Source organism: Stegostoma tigrinum, chromosome 37 (genome assembly GCF_030684315.1).
Source record: "Stegostoma tigrinum isolate sSteTig4 chromosome 37, sSteTig4.hap1, whole genome shotgun sequence".
Classification (NCBI taxonomy): Eukaryota; Metazoa; Chordata; class Chondrichthyes; order Orectolobiformes; family Stegostomatidae; genus Stegostoma; species Stegostoma tigrinum.
This window is the reverse complement of record NC_081390.1, coordinates 20,663,411-20,683,204: the sequence shown is the minus strand read 5'-3', so window position 1 is coordinate 20,683,204 and position 19,794 is coordinate 20,663,411. Positions and strand designations below refer to the sequence as shown.

Below are 19,794 nucleotides of genomic sequence, written 5' to 3'. Positions count from 1 at the left end.
TCAGGAATATGTGGGTCATCCAAAAGACAGAAAGGGCTGACTCACCTCACAAACTACTTAATGTCGGAAGTTAGCCATTGTGACAAGGAATTGGACAATAGAAACTAATTGGCTGTTCTGTCTCTAGATTGGATTGTCCAGTTAGTCAGTGGTTTGTGGTGCCCCAGAGAAAGAGGGGCAGTTTCTCAGTGAAACATGAACACCTCTGCTGCTCAATAATAACACTGGGAGAGGTGAGCACCTTGGCCAACATTTTGGACAGTACCGCTCTATTTGTATTATTGCTGTCAACAGTGTACCAGTGAACCGCATGTTCACACTGATACACAGCACTACAAACAACCTTGCGGTGCTGGAGCAGTGAATGTACAGAATGTTGCTGGATCCTCAATCCTTACTTTTCTTCCCATCGGAATCCGCGTGAACCTTGCGCACCAGGAAGCCATGCTTGTACGTGGCCGCTTTGGGGTCTTGAACAATGTCCAGGAATGGGTTACTCCCTCCACTGATCCTATTCATCGCCTTCAGGCTGGGATCTGTCCTCTCGTCTGCCAGCTCAGACAGGGATTTGCGCAGCTCCTCCTCATTACTGTCGGAAAGAAACAAAAAAAAGTAGATATTCAGAATGAGCTCACACCTTTCAATAAATGTTATCAAGGCACAAACGACAACCTCTGTGGCTAGATCAGTTAGAATTGTATTTTTGCTGACTTTGCGGCAATCTCTGGCCATTGACTGGATTGTGCACTTATGCAAAGCATGAACACCTTAATATCATTGACTTGAAAATGATAGCACCTCCTTAACCTAACTCATCCTTACAAGGTTCTTGGAATGGCCATAATCATCAAATGGTGCTGTCAAATTTACATGAAAATCCTTTCCTAATTGCCTTTAGCAAATTAACATCTTGGCTCTAATAGCCGAGAAATGGATTCCAAACAACAAACAAAAGAAATTATATTTGCATGATGCTTTTAATCATCACTGAACTCTCAAAATGCTTTACGGTGAATTAAGTACCTTACTGAAGTGCCGGCTCTAGGATAATGTAGGAAATGTGGCAATCAATTTGCACACAGCAAGCTCATACAAGCAACAATATGGTAATTTGATGGTGATACAGGGAATAATTACCAGGCAGGACTCTGGGGGACAATTCTCCTGCTTCTCTTCAAATCAGAGCCACCCAGGCAGCCAATGGATCTTAGTCTGAAGACTGATTAAACTGACACAGACCCTCAGATCTGTCCTGGGGAGTCAAGCCTTTACTTTTATGCTCTAGCCCCAGAGAGGTACTTGAAGCTGCTTCTTGCTCATTTTGAAAGGCCCATGATGCTGCTCCAGCTTCCCACACTTTCCGATGTACATTCAAGAGTCACAGGTGAACACTGATTTGATTTATTACTGTCACGTGTACCGAGGTACAGTGAAAAGTGTTGTCTTACATGCTTTCCAGGCAAATCCTGCTATATAAGTTCATCAGGGTAGCAGAACAGAGGGCAGAATGCAGTGTTACAGCTGCTGAGAAGGTACAGAGACAGATCAACATTAACATTAAGGAGATCCTTTCAGAAGTCTGATAACAGCAGGGAAGAGGCTGCTCTTGAATCTGTTTGTATGTGTGGACAAACTCTTATACTTTCTGCTAGACAGAAGAGGGTGGAAAAGACTGTAATAGGGGTAGGTTGTTGGCTGCTTTCCAAAGCAGTAGGAAGTATAGATGGTAGGCTGATTTTCACGAAGGACTGAGCTGTTGTTCACAACTCTCTGCAGTTGCTTTCGATCTCAGGAACAGCAGTTGCTGTACCACACTGTGTTGTGTCTGAACAGAATGTTTTGTACGTCAACATGTATAAAAACTGGTGGAGTCTTTATGGACACGCTGAATTTCCTTAGCTTCCTGAGGAAGCAGAGGCGTTGCTGTGCTTTCTTGACCATAGTGGCACTATGGGTTGGCCAGGACAGATTGTTGTCACTCCCAGGAACTTGACACTCTCAACTACTTATTTCTCTATTTGCCACACAATGTCGTAAGGGCACAGGTGGTACAGGGCACCAACCCTGCTCCACCCTGTGCTTCACCAGAAACACAAGATCTACAATATGGCCCCTTAAAGTGCTTCATATACATTCAGAAGGTGGGCCATCACTGGAAGCCGAGCACTTAAATCTCATCCATAACTGCCCTTGGCAAGGTGGCACTGAGTCACCTTCCTGAATCGGAGTGACTTGCTTCGTCATTTCACAGGGTCATGATGAATGAACCACATTGCTGAGAGTCTGGAGTCCCATACTGTCCAGACCAGTTAAGGATATTAATGTATCAAAGGGTTTTTACAACCATCTAGAAATGTTGTGGTCACCATAATGGAACTGAGTGTATTTTAATCCCTTTTTTATATAATTAATTGAATTTAAATTCCACAGCTGACCTTGCTTCTTTAGTGCAGGTCCCTACATGGCCAGGCCAGTAACATGAATCCACATTACCACAGTCCTAAATGCTTCATATAGACTGACGCCTGACTGTGTCATTTTAAGGCGTTCACATATTGGGATAAGGAGTAAATTAGTGGTCAAATAGTTTTTGCAAAGCTGTGACAGTGTCCTTCCATGGACGATCTTCAATGGAGATAGGAATCAATATCCTCTCCAGTGGAAATCACTCTCTAAAGGAAACCAGAGATCTCCCTCAAAACTCTCATCTCAATTGCTGGATGTGGTGTCTTTGATTAGTTTTGTCTTTATCTGTCTCTCTCATGCTCTCCTTTTCACCTGCTGAATGTGTTGTGACGCCACCCACTACCACCTTGTGGTCAGGGACATTGTTGCCACCATCCTCCTTTATCACAGGCCTGCTGCATTTCTCCAGCAATTTCTGTTTTTGCTTCAGATCCTCCTTCATTGGCTGGATCTAAAGGCCTATTCGGGTTTAAAGTCATAGTGAAATGTTATTTTATGCAACACCTTTTCTCACTTTGCCATTTTTGGATGTGAATTAAAGGGCTTATAAAAATACATGAGGAACAGGAGCAGGAGTAGGCCATCTGGTCTGTAGAGCCTGGCCCATCATTCAATGAGAATGTGGCTGATCTTTTCATGAACTGATTAATTATTTTGACTCCAAACAGGACCAGTACGAGTCAAGACAAATTTCACAATGAAGACTGGAACTCAGCCGTGCCCTCATTACATGGTACCAGGCCAAGCCGTCACTTTGCTCACTTACTTTTTATGTAGACTTTGTCTTTTTCTCTCCCCAAGCCAGACTTTGACTTGTGAAGAACTCACAGCTTCACAGCAAATAACCACAGATATGTGAAGAGAATTCTTACAGGGACTGAATGAAAAATCAATGCAATTAACAGTGTGCTGCTAAAATAGGAAAAACTAATTGAAAAGTTATGCTTTCTGAACCTTTGAAACTACACATTTCTATTTCAGCATGCTACTAAAGCTTTTATCCAGAATTCCAACTGTTTCTACTTCATGGCTGATTAACTTCCCAATTAACTATTGCATAAAACTGAAAACTTCCTGACATTTGGGTTTTGATCGTTTTTCCCCCCTCTATTTAATACAAGTTCACACAGAACAGGAAGTAAGCCAAATGACCCATCTTAGGAAGAATACATTGTTCAAAAATGTGGAGCTAATGATGTTGTGTATAATCTCCAGTATAACATTACAGCATCGTACAATTATAGATTTCAATTAAATGTTATTTTCTTGAACAAGATAGCCCAGTGTTAACATTGATTGCAGCTCCCCAACTCCTTCCTTACACAAAGAGAACATCACACAAATGTATAAAGCCATTCCTGACTTCAAACATTCTCAGCAAGGATCTGTTCAGGTTGCAGGGTGAATGGGTAATAAATGCCATTAGTCATAGAAAGAGTAGGCCATTCAGCTCATTGGCTCTACTTTGCCATTCAATGACATCTTAGCTGATCTGATAATCCTCAAATCTACTTTCCTGCCCCATCCCCTTAACCGTCAATTCCCTTCTCAATTAGGAATCTATCAGCCTTCAGTGTACTAATGATCCAGCAGATAATCAGGAATGGAATGTTGGCCCTTACTTCAAGGGGGTTTGAGTGAAAGAGGAGGGTAGTCTTACTGTAACTGTACCAAGATGTTGGTGAGACCATATCTGGAATACGGAGAGCAGCTTTGCTCACTTTAATTAAGGAAACAGTATTTTATTGGAGGAAGTTCAGAGAAGATTTACTTAGATGATCCCCCATATGGAAGGGCCACCTTATGAGAAAAGGCTAAACAGATTGGGATTCTTCTCATTGGAATTTACAAGAATGAGAAGTAATTTTGTTGAAACATACGGGATTCTTAAGGGACTTGACAGCATAAATGCTGACAGGATATTTCTCCTCTTGGGAAAGTATAAGACCAGAGGGCATGGTCTCAGAATATAAGGAGCGCCAATTATAAGACTGAGATGAGGAGGAATTTCTTCTTTCAGAGGGTTGAGTGCCTTTGGAACTACTTACCGCAGAGAGCTGTGGAGGCAGAGTCCTTGTATATATTTAAGGCTGACATAGATCCTTGATCAGTCGAGGAATTATCTAAGAGTTACAAGGAAAAGGAAAGCGATGGACATAGACAATGCTGGATCTACCATGACTGTATTGAATGGGGAGGCAGGCTCGAGGGGCCGAATGGCCTATTCATGTTCTTACGGAAAATTTTACATTGTTGTATAACATTCTTTCAACCGATGACACTTTCTCTTACTGTAATAATGTTTCTTATTGTACTATATGTCATTGCGTTCTGCAGTCATTTCATTTTTTAGTCTGTTTCTTTGAACACCTTTAGAGCTAATTCACTTCTGGTGCCATGCACCATTTGTCACGGTAGTCAAGTCTCTCTGTTTTAATCCTAAACCCACTTGCAGCTCAACTGAACCCTTATTCAGTCATTGGAAAAAGCTTTTCAGTTCCCACATCACAAGACTGGAGACAAATCCTAATGTAACTGCGATAATGATACTCAAACATCAGCGGCTCTGTGATATCCAATTCATTTTACATCGTTCTTTCACAGTATTAAACATATTCTGAAATCTTAGGCTCTGCTTGTCCTCCTTTGGTTCTGACGTTGCATGGAGACAGGAGATGGCCGTTCAGTCCCTCTAGTCTGTCCTGGTCGCACAAGATTGTCAGAACAGGAAGTCATTGCATCATGAAATCTTTTGTTGATCTTACCTGACTACCAGCCTGTTTCAGAATTTATTCTTCCCATCTCTTTGCTAGACTGCCACGATTTCCCAATAGCTTAAAAAGTTTACACTTTTAATTCTGATGAAAAGGCTACTGATTTGGAACACAAACTCCTTTTCTCCCTCCACAGACAGTTCACATTCCTTCTTCTGCTTACAAGAAGACCCGAGACATTTTAATTTACATTCACAATATGTTACCACTGCTAGCTGGGCCAGCATTTATTGGCCATGCCAAGGCACCCTTGAGAAGGTAGTGGTGAGGTGCCTTCTTGAATTGCTGCAGTCCATTTGATGAATGGGCACTCAGTGTGCCACTGGGGAGAGAGTTCCAGGATTTTGACCAGTGACATTGAAGGAACAGCAACATACTTCCAAGTCAGGATGGTGACTGGGTGGAGGGGAATCCGCAAATGGTAGTGCTCCCATATATCTGCTGCCCTTGCTAAATGTAAATGGTCTCTGGTTGGAAAGTGCTGCCTAAGAATCTTTGGTGAATTCCTGCAGTGCACCTTGGAGATGGTACACACTGCTGCTACTGAGTGTCAGTGGGAGTGAAGGAGATGGATGTGGTTCCAAACATTGTCCTGGACGGTGTCAAGTTTCTCAAGTGTTACTGGGGCTGCACTCATCCAGACAAGTGGGGAGTATTCCATCACACTCCTGACTTGTGGACAGGCTTTGGGGAATATCCCACAGCAGGATTCTTAGCCTCTGACTCGTTCTTGTTACCACTGTATTAATGCAAGTCCATTTCAGTTTCTAGTCAATGGTAAAGGTGACATTAAGGGGGGAGGTTTCAGCAATGATGATGTCATTCAATGTGAAGGGGCAATGGTTAGATTCTCTTTTGTTCAAGATGGTCATTGCCTGGCACGGGTGTAGCGCTCAATGTTACTTGCCATTTGTCAGTCCAAACCGGATATACACCAGGTCTCGCTGCATTTGGCCAGCCTATGCCACTACAGCACTTGAACATTTAAAATTGGGTCTTAGTCTGGAATCAAGGAGCCTGGAGACTCACTGAGACCAGCTGGCCAATCAGATGCTGGCAGATCTTCAGTACTCAGTAGTGCCACTAAGGACACAGAGGCAGCTGGCGCTATGACACAGAGGCCAGTGGTCTTGGAATGCCAAGGGGCCCAGGCATGGGTTAAATATAGTAGGGTGACACCAGGGAGTTGGCAGCAAGAGCAGTGAGTGACCCTGAAAGATGCAGCCCCCACTGGTTTACTGCATTCCTACCTTCCTCTTCATCCAAAACTGCCATTACACCCATCTCGGGAATGAGATGGAGTCTATCTTAATGTCACAATCAAAAACAAGTAAAACAATAAAAAAACTGAAGAGAACTGCGGATGCTGTAAATCAGGAGCAAAAACAAATTTTCTGGAAAAGCTCAGCAGGTCTGGCAGCATCTGTGAAGGAGAAAACAGAGTTAACATTTCCTCCAGTTCTGAGAAAGGGTCACTGGACCAGAAACGTTAACTGTTTTTTCTTTCACAGATGCTGACAGACCTACTGAGCTTTTCAGGCTAAAAAAAAAGCTAATGGAAAGTATATTTGTTTCCACAATAACCCAATACAATAAACTACCTCGTTAAGAAAGACAAATGCATCTTCTATTTAGACTCATCAGTGGTTTATGCTCTATCGCTGAGAATTAGATTGAGCAGAGAGACAGTATAAAGGAATAGAGGAACTGAGGTTCTTGTTGCACAGTGATAGTGTCCCTACCCCTGGACTGAAGTGCCTTGGTTCATGACTCATCTGCTCCAGAGGTGTGTAAGAACATTTCTGAACAGGCGGATTAGAAAAATAGGTCAATAACAAAAACAAGTTAATGGAAAGTTTACTTATTGACACAATAACCCTTCAAAAACAATATGGACCCCAGGCAGTATAGCACTCCTTCAGTACTGCATTGGAGCGCCAACTCAAATATTCGTGTCTCCAGAGCACGCTTTGAGCCCAATACCTTCTGACTCACAAGCAAGCTACATACAAATAGCAGCAGTAGGCCATTCGGCCCTTCAAGCATGCTCCACCATTCAATACGTCATGGCTAATCATCCAACTCGGTGCTGTGTTTCTGCTTCCTCAACCCTCACCCCACCTCTCACCCTTTGATTCCCTTTAGCCGCCAGAACTCCCTCAACTTCCTTCTTGAAAACATTTGATGTCTTGGCTTCAATCACTTTCTGCGGTAGAGAATTCCACAGGCCCACCACTCTGTGGATGAAGAAATTTCTCCTCATCTCAGTCTTTAGTCACGTACCCCATGACTGCTGGTACTGGAATTCCCAGACATCGCGGATGTACTTCCTGCGTTTACCCTGTCTGAGCCTGTTGGAATTTTGTAGGATTCTGTGAGAACCGCCTCTCATTCTAAGTCCAGAGAGTATATTCTCCAGAGAGCATACTCATTGTAATGTGGAAGAATGAGGAGTGGGGATCTTACAGAAACATATAAGATTATGAAGGGAATAGATAAGATAGAGGCAGGCAGGTTATTTTCACTGGCAGATAAAACTTGAACTAAGGGGCATAGCTTTAGAATAAGGGGGAACAGGTTTAAAACTGAGTCAGTAGATGTGCAGCTGGAAAAGGACACCAAATCACACACCATCCAAGGAGCAGGATGGTCAACGTTTCAGCCCAAAAAACTTTGAAGTGCCTATTCCTGAGATACCATGAGGCCAGCTGTGCTTTTCCAGCTTCAAATCTATTGACTCTGGCTTCCAGGATCTGCAGTCCCTAATGTCTCCACATTTAGGACTGAGTTGAGGGGGGAACTTCTTCATCCAAAAGGTCGTGAATCTGTGGAATTCTCTGCCCAGTGGAGCTGTTGAGGAGACCTCGTTGATTGATTTTAAGACAAAGATATTAACATTTTTGAACAGCAAAGGAATTAAGGGTAATGCTGAGCAGGCAGGTAATCGAGCATAGTCCAAGTAAAGATCAGCCAGGGTTTTATTGAATGGCAGGACTGAGGAGCTGTTTAGCTTACCCATAGAGTCATACAGCAGGGAAACAGACCCTTCAGTCCAACTTGTACATGCCAACCAGATGTCCTAAATTAATCTAGTCCCATTTGCCAGCATTTGGCTCACATCCCTCTAAACCCTTCCTATTCATATCCCCATCCAGATGCTTTTTAAATACTGTAAACGCTTGTACCAGCCTCCACCATTTTGTCTGGCAGCCCATTCCATACATATACTACGTTCTGCTGAAAAAGTTGCCCCTCAGGTCCCTTTTACATCTTTCCCCTCTCACCTTAAAGTCTTTAGTTCTTGACTCCCCAACCTCAGGGAAAAGGCCTTGGCTATTCACCCTGCCCATGCCCTTCATGATTTTATAAACCTTCAGCCTCTGATGCTCCAGGGAAATAGCCCCAACCTATTCACCTTCTCCCTACAGCTCAAACCCTCCAACCCCAGCAACATCCTTGTAAAGCTTTTCTGAACCCTTTCACGTTTCACAAAATAATTCCCATAGCAGGGCCTGTTCCTATTTCTTATGGCCCTAAGTGATCTAGTCTCTCTCGGTAGGTCAGTCCTACCATCCAAGGAATCAGTCTGGTGCCAACTGCACCATGGCTTACAACCTTTAGCCTCACAGTTGGAATTTCTTTTATCATTGGTGCAATTCAGGATTGATCCAAGCAGTTAATAGGATGTTTGGAATACCATTGAAACAGGTCCCTTCATCAACAACACTCCAGGGGTTAGTTAACTTTCGCGCAGACTTCAAACAGTTCAGTATTTCCTGACAACAACAATTCACATTTACTGTAATAAGCCCCAAGGCGTTAGAAAACAGAAAATTCAGATTACATTCCAAAACAACCAGTGTAAAAAACAAACTACACCACATATATACACATCATTCTCCTTTCAACAGCCCACACACGGCCCTGGAGACTCCAGACTATTTCCAGTTAGGTGTGCTGCTAATTATAATCCCCATAAAATAATGACAATCTGTGCCTTTCACTTCCCAGAGGTGATGAGTGTGTTTACCTAATGCATAACACATGGTCTACTGATTGAGACAAGACACATCTGCTTTGGGAATTATGTAAAAGAGTTGCTTAACTGTACCATCAGAGGGGATTTAACCTCAAATGTTAACTGTTTTTCCTCAATCACAGCCTAGACAGCTGAGCGCTGCCAGCATTTGATGGTTTTAAAAACCGAAATAACTGCAGATGCTGTAAGTCAGAAACAAAACCAGAAGTTGCTGTAAAAGGTCAGCAGGTCTGGCAGCATCTGTGAAAAGAAATCAATGTTAATGTTTTGGATCCGCTGACCCTAGCTCATATCTGCCATGACTTTATTTCAGACTTCCAACATTCACAGTATTGGGCTCTCTTTTTGTTCGGCTCTGTGCAGGGAAGTGAAGTTGGGGCTGTTTTCCTTGGAGTGGAGAAGGCTAAGTCTGATTTAAGGAAGTTGCTCAAAATTACATGGAGTCATGATCAAGTAGGCATGCAGAAACAGACAGGAGGCCCAATAATCAGAGGGCAGTGTGGAAGCAGACCATTCAGCCCGTTGAGTCCATCCCAACCCTCCGAACAGCATCTCTCCAACCCTATCCCTCTAACCCTATATTTCCCATGGTTAATCAACCGACACATCCCTGGGCAGTATAGGCAATTCAACAGGGCCAATCCACCCAACCTGCACATCTTTAGGAGGAAACTGGAGCAAACCCACGCAGACAGTGAGAACGTGCAAACTCCACACAGACAATCGCCAGAGGATGGATTCAAATCCAGGTCCCTGGCGCTATGAGGCTGCAGTGCTAACCACTGAGCCACCTTAACATCCTAAAAAAAAAAACTGGATAAATATTTGAGGAGGGAAGATTTTGTAAGGTTACGGAGCATAAGCAGGGAAGTGAAGCTCATGAGGAGGCTCTTTCAAAAGATCCAGCACAGCAACAATGGGTCATATGGACTTCCTTTGGGTTATATGATGCTATGAATCGTCTTTTATGTGAATGCAGATGGTGGTCTGAAATACCATTAATATCTTACCCAGAAACCAGGAGCAACACAAGAAGCTGAATAATTTATTGACGAATGAGTAATCAACTGACAAGTACTGCAGAAATATTTATTATTTAGCAATAAATTATGTTTCTCCATTGATGTTCTCCTGCTCACTGTCCATCAATTGCAGCTGTCAGTCACCTTGACAACACAGGCTTCAGAATGTCATAGTAGGCCACACTCTCAAATACAAACCTCTCTGATTTATTAAAATTCCAGACCTGTAAACTGTAGGATGGAGCAGTGAAAGTAATTCAATAAATCTATGCGATATTGCTACATTCATTGGTGACTGAAGCAATGGGGTGGAGAGGTTTATGACATAAAGAACAATGCAGTATAGCGGGAGGGAGGTTCGTTCAACGGTGCAGCAGACACCATATCTATTCAAGTAGTGGCGTCCTGAGCCTGAAAGAGCTTTTGCATTCAATATTTTGGTAATTATGGTCAAGCGAGAGAGGCTAACTTCACCCAGTTACAACCTCAAGAATCAGTGAGTTGGATATATTAAAAGGTCTGGCACGTTAAAAAAGAAATAAAACTTTGATCTACATGTCACTTTTCATGATTCAGGACATCCCAAAGCGCTCCATAGCCAGTGAAATATTTTGAACAGCATGGCTCCATTACAAGGCAGTATGCACAGCAAGATCCCATTAACATCATGACGATGGCCAGATTAGCAACTTTTTGCAATTTTGATTGAGGCATTTGTTCTGACCTGGGAAGCAGGGAGAACCTCCCTGCTCTCCTTCAAAATAGTTTCATGGATTCTTTTACGTTTGTCCAAGGCAGAAAGCAAGAAATTCGTTTTAATGTTTTGGGTCACAACGCAAGGGAACCAGGGTTCACTTTCTTGGAATAAGGGGCAGGCCATTTCGAACTAGGATGTGGAAGACTTTCTTCACTCAGTGAATCTTTGGAATTCTTTATCCCCGAGGGCTGTGGAAACTCAGTCATTGACTGTATTCGAGGGAGAGATTAGCATTAACGATATCGAGAGACACGGGAAATGCACAGGGAAGTGACACAGAGGTAGGTCGGCCATGCTCTTAAAAGACGAGCAGAACAGATGGAGGGACTGAATGGGCTGCCCCTGCTATCTCCCCACGTAACTACATCCTTGGGCTTCATCCCAGCGCTGTCCACCATGGAGTTACGCCAGCCTACCCAGGTGTTGGGACATTCAGGAAAACTTACACACAGTCTCCCTCTGGGCGTTACTTTGCCAAGAACACAGCAGTTAGAGATCGAGATGACGCCCAAAATGCTGAAATGGTACTGACAAGAGATCAAGTAGCAAAATCTTGAAATGGATCACCCGACCTGCACAGTGGGAAGGCTAGTGGATCACACTTCTTAGCCGCACGGTAGCGCGAATTTTCACTTGAGATTTTTCCACTTGCAGGACCCTGAAGATCTCAGAATTGCGAGCATCAGTAACAACATTGGCCTCTTCTTTGCCTGCAGTGAAGGTAGTGAGCTTTCCCATCAGCATCAAGACTGGGTTCGAGTGTCCAACACACGCCCACTTGGCCAGGAGAGGGCTGCCCAGCCCCATCGGAAGACTGACCAAGCTTCGAAACACTCACATCCAGGTGACATCCCCGTTAGTCGATAGATGCAATCAATCTCGGGTAACAGATGAAAGGCGCAGCTCACACCATTTTCAGCTGCGTTAGTTGTGAGGAAAGAACGAGCACCCCTGCTCCACGCTAGCCCTTTGCAAAACGTGGCACCCCCTTCCCTTCCAAGGGGATAACTGCACCCATTCCCCAGTGGGTTGATGTACATCCCATTACCCTAAATGCACCGTGACAGGGATAGGGTTAGGGGAGGAGGTGGGTGTGGGTGGGATGCTGTTCGGAGGGTTTGTGGGGACTCAATGGGCTGTCCACACTATAGATTCTATGAAGTTACTATTGAATCTACTTCTGTCACCCCCTTCAGGTAGCACATTCCGGGTGTCGGTGTATTTTTGAAAATAAATAAATAAAACAGCAGTCAAGTGCTACCATTACTCACCTACAGGCTCCTGTCACAGGTAACAATCTAGCAATAGGCATTTAAAGGTCACAGTATTTTCCCAGGAGCTTCATTGACACAGAATTCCAACAAACCCTTTAATCCGAACTAAAGATGGCAAATTTAAGGCACTTGCTTTCTTTCATTCATTCACAGGAATTTACCGTCTCTGGGTGGGCCAGTATTTATTACATATCCCTAAATGCCCAGGGAGGGATTAACAGCCAACCACATTGTTTTGGGGCTAGAGCCTAGACTGGGCAAAGATAGCAGAACAGCTTCCCTGAAGGATTTCAGTGAACCAGACGGGCTTTTACAAAAATTAGGCTACCTTTTAATTCCAGAATTTTAATGAGTTCATGCATTACCACCTGCCACAGTCGGGTTTGAACTGTGCTCTCAGAACAATAATCTACGAGGTTCTCGACTACTTGCCCGGCAACATTACCACTACACCATCACCTTGTATAGGTACACAATGCCAGTACACTACACTCCGGTGTCTGATACAATCTTACACTCCGTCATTGCCTAATGCAAACTTTTTGATTCAGACTCAAAGGGGCAAAATGCAGGCAGAGGTGAAAAATACAAACTTCAAAACAAAGGATTCTCCAGCCCCATAATGCATGGGCACATAAACTCGCTCAAATGTCTGACATTGAGTATGCTTCAACAGGGAGACACACAGAATAGTCCCCGGAGAGGGATGAGGAATCCGAAAAGGCAGGACTTTCTCCTTGAAGCAGGAAGGTTAAGTCAGCATTTAAGTGAGGTATTCAAAATCATGGGTGTTTTTGTTTCAGTAAATATGAGAAACCCAGGAGCAGGAGGACACAAACATGAGATGGTAGACATGCCAACATTACTAAACATGTTCCGACACTGTGACCTGGAATACACTGTCCAACGGCAGATTCAATCACAAGATCTAAAACTGGATCAATGCTTCAAAGCAAATGGGGAAAGGAAATTGATTGCATTGCTTGATCAAAGACTCTGCATTGACACAATGGGCTGAACAGTCTCCTCCAAAAATTTTTATCATGTTTCTAAAACACTGCAAACCTCTAAGTTACCTTGAACAGTGCCAAGGGAGATACATGTAAGTTCATACAAATCCATGTTCAGAGCACAAGTACAGCTTCCTTCATTTATTTCGAACATGACTTAAAAGCTACCCTTCATCTCCCAAGCTTCCTTCATTTATTTCGAACATGACTTAAAAGCTACCCTTCATCTCCCACCCGTACCAATTTGCAAGACAGTAATCTGTCTAATTAGTCTGTGATATTTATATGATACTATCATTTGAACCCATCAGATGTTCGAGCAATTACAAGGCAGGGAGGCACAATGCAATTAGCAAGCACCAAATCCTATCTGCTTATTTTATGCCATACAGACTGGTCCAAAACACATGAGGAAGAATGATCTCACGTGTTTCTGCCTACAGTCCAATGAAGGCCAGAGGAACCAAGCTATACATGTAGCTGTCGATCTCAGCTGGCCTGTGGGGGTGGGGTCTAATAGTTAACTAATCAATATTTTATTACAGATGTGAGTGGGGGGGGGGGGTAGGAGTGTCTCTGGGAGTATTTCCAGGTGCAGGAGGTAGTACATCACAATGTCCACAGGATTATTCAGAGTACACCACTATTTCCAATGTCCCTGCCAATACACTAATATTTTCGAGCGATTTCACTGCTCCAGAACACAGACAGAAATTATAGCTAGCTCTGCAAAATTTCCTATCTACTCCTAGTAGCAAATGACAGCAAAATTATAATGCTTTGTTACATCGTCAATGACTGAAAACTAACGCTCCATACTTACATTGTCCACTGTAACTTTTCATTCTTTATCGAGCTGTACAGAACCTGCAGAAAAATGAAAAGAATCATGATAAATAATGAAGATCCCACCAGTACAAAACGCAGAATTGCTTCAGTGCACAAGCCTGATTTAGTTGGTCTTCCATCAGTCAAAGGTTGCATTTCAAAGCATCACCCCAGGAATCAAGCAGCGTAAGTTGACATCACAGTGCAGCACTGAGAGAGGATATTGTCCCTGCTCACTGAATGCCACAATTCGGTGTGACATTAAACTTGAAGTTGTGTCTTGGAGAGACAATAGATTCATATTTAGGAAGCTTGACAGCAAAAGGACTTAACAGCTTTCTTCATTTTGCATCCCAAACAATCTTGCAGACTGGGATGAACAAAGTCAGAAGTGACATGACACCAGGTTATAGTTTTATTTAAAATCACAAGGGTTCAGAATGCCAACTCTTTACAAAGGAGCAATGCTACAAAAGCTTGTGATTTTAAATTAATGTATTGGGACTATAACCTGGTTCTGTCTAACTTCTAATCTTGCAAATAGCAGGGGTTAAATTCCACCTAAGTTTTTCTTGGAAATATTTAACTGAGCCTTTAGTTTTTGTTGTGCGTATATGCTGGAATGAGCCAAGATTGTATTGTCTTATTGGCAACTTTCTGTTTATAAATTTGGTGAACTCGTCCATTTGTCACTACTCAAAGGAGACGGTCTTTTTAAAACACCTTAGAAGCATTTTTCCACATACCATTCTCACAGACTGTCAACTTGATTCATTTGTACTTTCATTCTATTGGATTAGTGTCAGCTTGCTTGTATCAAAGGCAAAACTTATCTTAAAAATAAAATAACCTCTTCCATCTCCATTTCCCTACGTCTCTGTCACCTTTGGGATTCTGCATTGCCCTTAATGGGTTTTGCATTTAATTAATCATTTGAAAATGAAGAAAAATACCACGGGTGATTTGGTGATGGAGGAGAAAGAAAGAAATATTCAGGTGGCTGTAAGAGTACTCAGGACATAAAACAAAACTCACAAAATATCACTGAACGTTTCTCAAGATTCAGGGTTACTTTTCAGTCCCAATCATTTCCAGAAATAGATAGCAAGATCACAGACAAACTCAACATGTGTAAGATGTAACGATGTAAATAAAAATCAAGGTGATTTGGGTTCGGGTGGGAGAACTGAAGCACACCACTAGCTCCTTAAGCCTACTTCCCTAAAAGGAGTTTTTTTTTGACTGGCTGAGGGCGATGCTAGGAAACAATACTGCACAAAATGCTTTTTGTGCATGCTTGACTACTAAAGGAATGACAAAAACAGCACAATCCCTGGGAAGTGTATGCATGTGTTATATTTTTATTAAGAGGTTACCAAGATAAAAGTGCTATCTTCAAAGTCATTGCTTCTCTGCCCCTATTGCTTCATATAAAATTATCTTTATCTTTGTTATGGCTTCAGTTCAAAACGAGTTCCCATGAGGTTTGCCTACAGGTCCCAGCCACCTCAATAACACCTTGTGGAATAGGTTCAAGCTCTAGTGGAGAGATTCCCACATAGTAAACTGACAAGCCACTACTATGGTGTATGTACACATTTCTCCCTGGGGTTGATTTCCACCGAGGATCAGGTGACATAGTGGATCAGCTTCAACCCTGCAGCTAGGATTGGAATTCAGTGATTGTCAGGGAGGTGGGGAGCGTGCTTTGGAAAATATTCCTGTTTCTGTCATGTTTTTGAGTTGAAATGCACGCTCAATCTAGTCAGGCAACTGGTCACAGTCGAAATGTTCACATAATACAATATGAACAGAGACCAAACTGCTTTCTGTGTGATGCATCACATCTCACCCTGTTGGACAGTGACAATCGAAGAGGAATCGCCAAGCTTGACTATTTATAGCCACATTGTAAATGTGCATGCAAATCTCAGCAATTCACAGTAAACAGCAAACAATAGGAAATTGTTCACCACTAAACAGGCAAAGTCTGAAGAACTTTACCTGGTGCTTAAACTTTGCAAAATCAACCCAGCACTCGACAATTTGTGGATTCAAACCTGGGTACCCAGAACATTACAAAGTTCTCTGGATTAATAGTCAAGCAGTAATACCTCTGGAGGAACCTTGTGCTTCACCTGCTATTGCATGTGGCATGGTGTGGCTGAGTCCCTGCTGAGTCCCATGAGAAATATTTATTCCAAAATCACTGACATCTTTCCAAAATTGCACAAATTGATCAGGAAAATCCTCGGAAAGGCAGCCAATGTAATCAAAGATCCCTCCCACCTCAGTCATATCATCTTCGGTTGGGCAGAGGATACAAAAGCTTAAACACATGTACCAATAGATTCGAGAACAGCTTCTTCCCCACAGTTATTAGATTTCTGAATGGATCTCTCAAATTTAATGTTGATCTCACCCTCTTCCCTGCGACTGCAACACTATATTCCACATTTTATTCTATCACCCTAATGCACTTTGTATGATATGATCTGCCTGTACTGCATGTGAAACTAAACTTTTCACTGTACCTAGGTACGTGACAGTAACAAATCAAATCCTTGCATTATTGCTGCAATTCACCTATGTGGACACTTCAACAGTCTCTGCCAAGTATCTTTTTCTTTTCATCTTGCTTCCACATTACGCACATCATCAGCCTCCCTGTAACAGCACAGCCTTTGGCAAAGGCATTGATGTTTTTATAGTATCGAACACAACACAGTTAGCATGTGGTCTAAAGTAATAAAGTCTTCAATATGTCTCGCGCGTTTCTTCTGGCTCCCAGTTGGTTGAAGATTCCAAAACAGACAAATCCTGATTACACTTTACAAAAAAAGAACAGGCCTTGGATTAAATATCAGAGTCCCATTCACTGCAAACCATCGCGTAGAACTGCACTGAGCAGCCGCCTAGCTGTTTAGCAGGTTGGTGTAAACTACAATTTACATGCATGCACAGGTTTTCTGAAGGAATGCAGGAAGAGGCCATTCAGTCTATCCAACTTCTTCTGGCATTAAATGAGATCCTGGCTGATCAGTAACCTCTACCCCACCGACTCATCTTGGTCACACAGCCATGAATGTCCCCACCTAGCAGAAACTGAACAATCTCAGATTTTACTTTCCTAGGCTGACAATGAGCAACGGCCGTGTTTTACACAAGCAAGTGCCACACTACACTGCACAGCAGCACAGGAATCAAGAAACATCACATGCTGTAACTTACTTGGGGACAAAGTGACTGCTATTATGTTGCCAAATGTAGCAGTCACACCTAAGTTATTGAACAATGAGCTAACATCTGCTCGGTGGTGAGTGGAATGTTGGCCAGGGCACGAGAACATGTGGAACAGGAGCAGGAGTGGGTCACTCCGTACCTTGGGCCTGCTCCTCCATTCAATAAGACGACGACTGATCTAGTTACCCCACCTGAAATAACAAGGTGTGGAGCTGGATGAACACAGCACGCCAAGTAGCATCAGAGGAGCAGGAAGGCTGACGTTTCAGATCAGGCAAAAAAAAGGTGGTTACACCTTCTTGCCTATCCCAATAACCTTTCACCCCTCTTGCTTATCACAAATCTACCTCAACCTGACAAGTATTCAAGGTCTCTGCTTCCATCGTCTTTCGAGAAAACAAGCTCAAAAGGCTTAGGGCCTTCTCAAAGAACGAAAAATTCTCCTCATCTGTCTTAAATGGGGACTCCTTATTTTTAAATTCTAGTCTCTAGTTCTAGATTCATCCCTAAGAGGAAACATCATTGGACAAGCCTGATGGAATTACAACTCATTTGGAAAAAGTAGTACTGGACACACTAAATCACGCATTTCAATTATAGCTACCTAGATAACACTTCAAATCTTGACCAACATTCAGCCATTCAATTTGATTATGGCTGATCTGCTGCTCAACTCCAGCTGACTTTATTCCATGTTCCTTGACATCCCTAGTGTAGCAAAGAACAAACAACAAAGAACAAAGAAAAACACAGCAGAGGAACAGCCCTTCAGCCTCCGAGCCTGCGCCGATCGAGATCCTCTGTCGAATCCTTTAATCTATTTTCTAACGGTCTGTGTCCATTTGCTCCCTGCCCATCCATGTACCTGTCCAGACAGGTACATGGATGGGCAGGGAGCAAATGGACACAATTTCCCAAATTTATTTCCCATTAATTCCAGTGATCGAGTCATTCAATGCAATAATCTCAGATGAGGATTATGATGATCTATTGTCTGGCCTTTCCCTCCCAGATTAAGTTGAGCTCCTCCATCACTGCAATGGTGAACACGATACAAATCCATAACAAATGGAACAGGACAGATAATAACTAGACGAGTGTGTCCATTTGCAAATCTCCAGATGACCACATGTAACATGGGTCACTGTCAACTCCGGACAGCGACTGGAAGAGAGTGCAAAATGTTCCTGAGATGGAGGAAGACTTGAGAAGGATTGTGTGTTACAGTGAGTGAACCCGACATCAAATCAGTTGCAGAAAGTGAAAAGAAGTGAGGTAAAGAAATACGAGATTAAGAAAGAGAGGAAAGGAACAGAAAGAGAAAGATGTCAAATTTGACAAACTCTCCTACAATAATTCAAAACTTGAAGAAATGAGTCTCCGTACTTATATTTCACATTATACAGTCATAGGGTCCTACAGCAAGGAGAAGGCTCTTGGCCCCAAACTGGTCCGTGCAATCAAAATATCCATCCACACTAACCCCATTTGCTTGCACTTAACCCATATCCTTCTAAATCTTTCCTATCCATGTATTTTTCTAAATGCTTCTTAAATGTTGTTCATGTACCCATCTCAACCATTTCTGCTGGCAGTTCATTCCATATGTGTACCATCCTCTGTGTAAAATAAGTCACCCACAGGCTCCCGTGTATTCTTTCCCCTCTTATCTTAAACTGATGCCCTCTCGTCCTCAATTCCCCTACCCTGGGAAAATGACTGAGTGCATTCACCTTATCTATGCCTCTCATGATCTTATACACTTCTAAGATAACCCCCCTTAATCTCCTATGCTCTAAAGAAAAGAGAGTCCTTGCTTTTCCAACCTCTCCCTCTCATCAGTCCACTTATAATGAGAGGGGTAAAAAAAAACACCTTTCACATCATTGAAAGGTTAGTAACAAAAACAAATTGCTGGTGAAACTCAGCAGATCCAGCAGCATCTGTGGAAAGAAACCAGAGTTAACATTTTGAGTCCCGTGACTCTTCATCCGAATTCCTTTTTTATTTCAGACCTCCAGCATCCAGAGTTCTTTGGTTTTATTGAAAGGGTCAGTAACTCGGGTGAACTTTCTGTGGGTGAGGGGAGTCACTAATGTGCAAACGGAGTAACTCCATGCAAACCACAAAAAAGTTGTTCCCACTTTCACAGAGCAAACCCTAAGTGGTTAGTAACTTCTGGAAACCTCAAAATTCACAGGAATCACTTGTTCATTCCAAATTTCAGATCAAATGTCTGCATTAATACCACATTCTCATCCTGGCATGCAACAAAGCAATTGGATGTGATCCAGTTGGTAGCTTTCCGACCTCTGGAACACAAAATCTGGGAGTCAAGTCCTGCGGAGGTATGTCAGAATATGTCTGAGCAGTTTGATTAA

The 19,794-nt window shown here is 42.8% G+C and overlaps 1 protein-coding gene across 17 annotated transcripts in view; it reads right to left on the bottom strand.

The window, feature by feature from the left end:
- The window catches only part of LOC125467477 (PH and SEC7 domain-containing protein 1-like), a 193,198-nt gene that overhangs the window by 17,462 nt on the left and 155,942 nt on the right, over positions 1-19,794 (bottom strand). For all 17 annotated transcript variants that reach the window (XM_048563337.2, XM_059640393.1, XM_048563335.2 and 14 more), the window contains 2 exons: positions 14,166-14,209; positions 399-589 (listed from right to left, as the gene is read on the bottom strand). In XM_048563337.2, the coding sequence (XP_048419294.2) occupies positions 399-589; positions 14,166-14,209 (235 nt within the window). The remainder of the gene's footprint in view (positions 1-398; positions 590-14,165; positions 14,210-19,794) is intronic.